This window comes from Terrapene carolina, unplaced genomic scaffold, assembly GCF_002925995.2.
Source record: "Terrapene carolina triunguis isolate 2854851 unplaced genomic scaffold, T_m_triunguis-2.0 Scaffold47659, whole genome shotgun sequence".
NCBI classification, from domain to species: Eukaryota; Metazoa; Chordata; order Testudines; family Emydidae; genus Terrapene; species Terrapene triunguis.
In genome coordinates, this window is record NW_020712010.1 from 1 (window position 1) to 2,211 (window position 2,211).

The 2,211-nt window shown below is 55.8% G+C and overlaps 1 protein-coding gene across 1 annotated transcript; it reads left to right on the forward strand.

Annotated features, from left to right (window-relative positions):
• Window positions 1-42: 42 nt before the first annotated feature.
• LOC112121360 (bifunctional coenzyme A synthase-like) lies at window positions 43-2,007 on the forward strand. The gene is made up of 2 exons (XM_024220381.3): window positions 43-782; window positions 1,769-2,007. The coding sequence occupies exons 1-2, from the start codon at window positions 44-46 to the stop codon at window positions 2,005-2,007; spliced, it is 978 nt and encodes a 325-aa protein (XP_024076149.2). The 5' UTR covers window position 43.
• Window positions 2,008-2,211: the final 204 nt, after the last annotated feature.

Consider the following 2,211-nt stretch of genomic DNA (forward strand, 5'->3'; position numbering starts at 1 on the left):
GGGGCTGGGTGGTGAGGCTGGGGGCGAGTAAAGCTCAGAGACCATGTTACTAGAGCTCACGCTTTGCTGTCACCGGCGTAACCCCCTCCCTTGCTCCTGCGTGTCTGTTCCAGGTACCATGTCTGTCTTCCGCTCAGGCCTGCTGGTGCTCACGGCCCCGCTCTCTGCCCTGTCTCTGCGCTTTGTGCCCATCCTGGCCTCGGCCTCCCGGATCGTGGAGGATACGCTCTACATTCACCTACAGCCGGGCCTCAGCTTGACTGGCTCTTCGCAGCCCGGGTCCACTTACGTGCCAGCCACACCTGAGGTCTACAGCCTCATCAACAAGCTGTATGCGGACGCTGGCGCCCACAGCCACCTGGACGTGCGGGTCCTGCTGACAAACATCCGCAACCAGAGCCTGACACAGCAGTCGCTGTCCTCGGTGCAGAACCTCTCCCACCCGCCCGAGGTGATCCTGACCGACTTTCAGACCAGTGATGGGGGCCAGTACAACCCAGTCAAGCAGCGCCTGGAGCGTTATGCCACCAGCTGTTACAGTTGCAGGCCCAATCTTATCTCTGTGCTGCTGTACCCAGACTACGAGCCCATGATGGACCAAAGTGAACTGCCCCCCTGGGAGCCAGGCTTGGATGGCGGGGCTCTGCGGAGTTACAGCGATGTCGTTGTAGGGGGCACTTTCGACAGACTCCATAATGCTCACAAGATCCTTCTGAGTGCCTGCTGCCTGCTGGCTGAGAACCGGCTTCTGGTTGGTGTCTCTGACAAGGATCTTCTGGAGAGTGAGTGAGAATCCTAGTCCCAAAGCAGGAAGCAAAACCCCAGTTACGCTCGTTCTCCTTGGGCCGTCACTCCTTTTGCTCCCGATGGCAGTGAAGGGAGCCGTTTCGATCGCTCTCTAGTGTTTCCCTTGGGCCAGCTTAGGAGCAGCCTTCATGGACTCTGCAATGGGTGTGCTGTCCAAGCATCTAGGATGTTTAAAGGTGGAGTGTGTTCATTGCGGAGAAGGGGATGAAGGGGGAGAGTAGGTTTCACATCAGTGGAGATGTAAAGCACATTTGAACCATGTGGGCACAGCGGTAATTGAGAAGCAGCATTTATTAACGAGACAGGAGAGTCATTTAGGCCCAGCAGTTAGGCTTGTTGGCTTTTAGGAGGAGATTTTGTAAACCTTCTTTCGGTGGTTTGTATCACTAACCCTTCCCCGGCAGTAGCCTTGGGTTTGCGCCTGAGAACTGGAAACTGGCCAGAGCTGATAAGTGAGACTCACCAGACTACTCCCACTGCCTGAGCCAAGGTGCAGTGGCATCTCCGGGGAAAAGATGAGCTGTCTCCATGACCCGGCGGGGAGGGCTGTCCTAGTGATTGGTATCTTGCTGGTGTCCCTTGAGCGTGTTTTGCTGTCTGTGTTTTCATGACAGATGTGCTGCCCTTGGAGTTAAATATTCCCTGCCAAGCAGCCCAAGTCTGAGTCACTTGTCTGTGCTCGCTGCTGCTTTGTGCAGAGATGATGCTCCTCTGATAGCAAACCCAAGGAATTGCAGCATTGTCGTCTTGCCAGAGTGACTCCTTTCTCCAACACACAGAAACCTGGGGTGCGCAATGCCCTTTGGGCACTCGGGAAGTGAGGGCTCAGGTCCTTCCAGAGGTTGCTAAAGCCTTTGTAGCATCTCTGTTGGCCCCTCCTGTAACTGTCACTATTTGCTGCTAGCTCTGGGTGCGGGGCGCTGCACACTGTGGCTTCCTCCCTGTTCCTTGTTCCTTCCAGATAAGATGCTGAAGGAGCTGATCCAACCATACGAGCACCGAGTGGAGAAGCTCTGTGAGTTCCTGGTGGACGTGAAGCCCTCATTGCGTTATGACATTGTGCCTCTGGTAGACCCCTATGGCCCATCGATAACGGACCCTGACCTGGAGTGTATAGTAGTCAGTGAGGAGACCCGCAAGGGAGGGGTGGCCGTGAACAAGAAGAGACTCGAAAATGTAATGCCTTTAAAGCTGACCTAGCGGAATACACCCCCTCCTGCTATTCATTCCTTAATTGTGGGGCGAAATCTGGTGGCATTGAAAGTGAGGGCCTGGGAGTTCTCGCCAACGCCAGGCTTAGGACAGCAGGTGCTGTACAAGCGCCCCAGTTTGACTCTTCCCGTGAGCAGCAGTCCTGACCTGCACTCCCCCTGCTGTTCCAGGCCTGGGCTTCCTCCCCACCCC

What these genes read in the sequence shown, in the direction of transcription:
- LOC112121360 (XM_024220381.3), top strand. Translation starts at nt 44, where the DNA reads ATGTTACTAGAGCTCACGCTTTGCTGTCACCGGCGTAACCCCCTCCCT. An exon ending in TGACAAGGATCTTCTGGAGA is followed by an intron (nt 783 to 1,768) that starts GTGAGTGAGAAT and finishes TGTTCCTTCCAG; the next exon opens with ATAAGATGCTGAAGGAGCTG.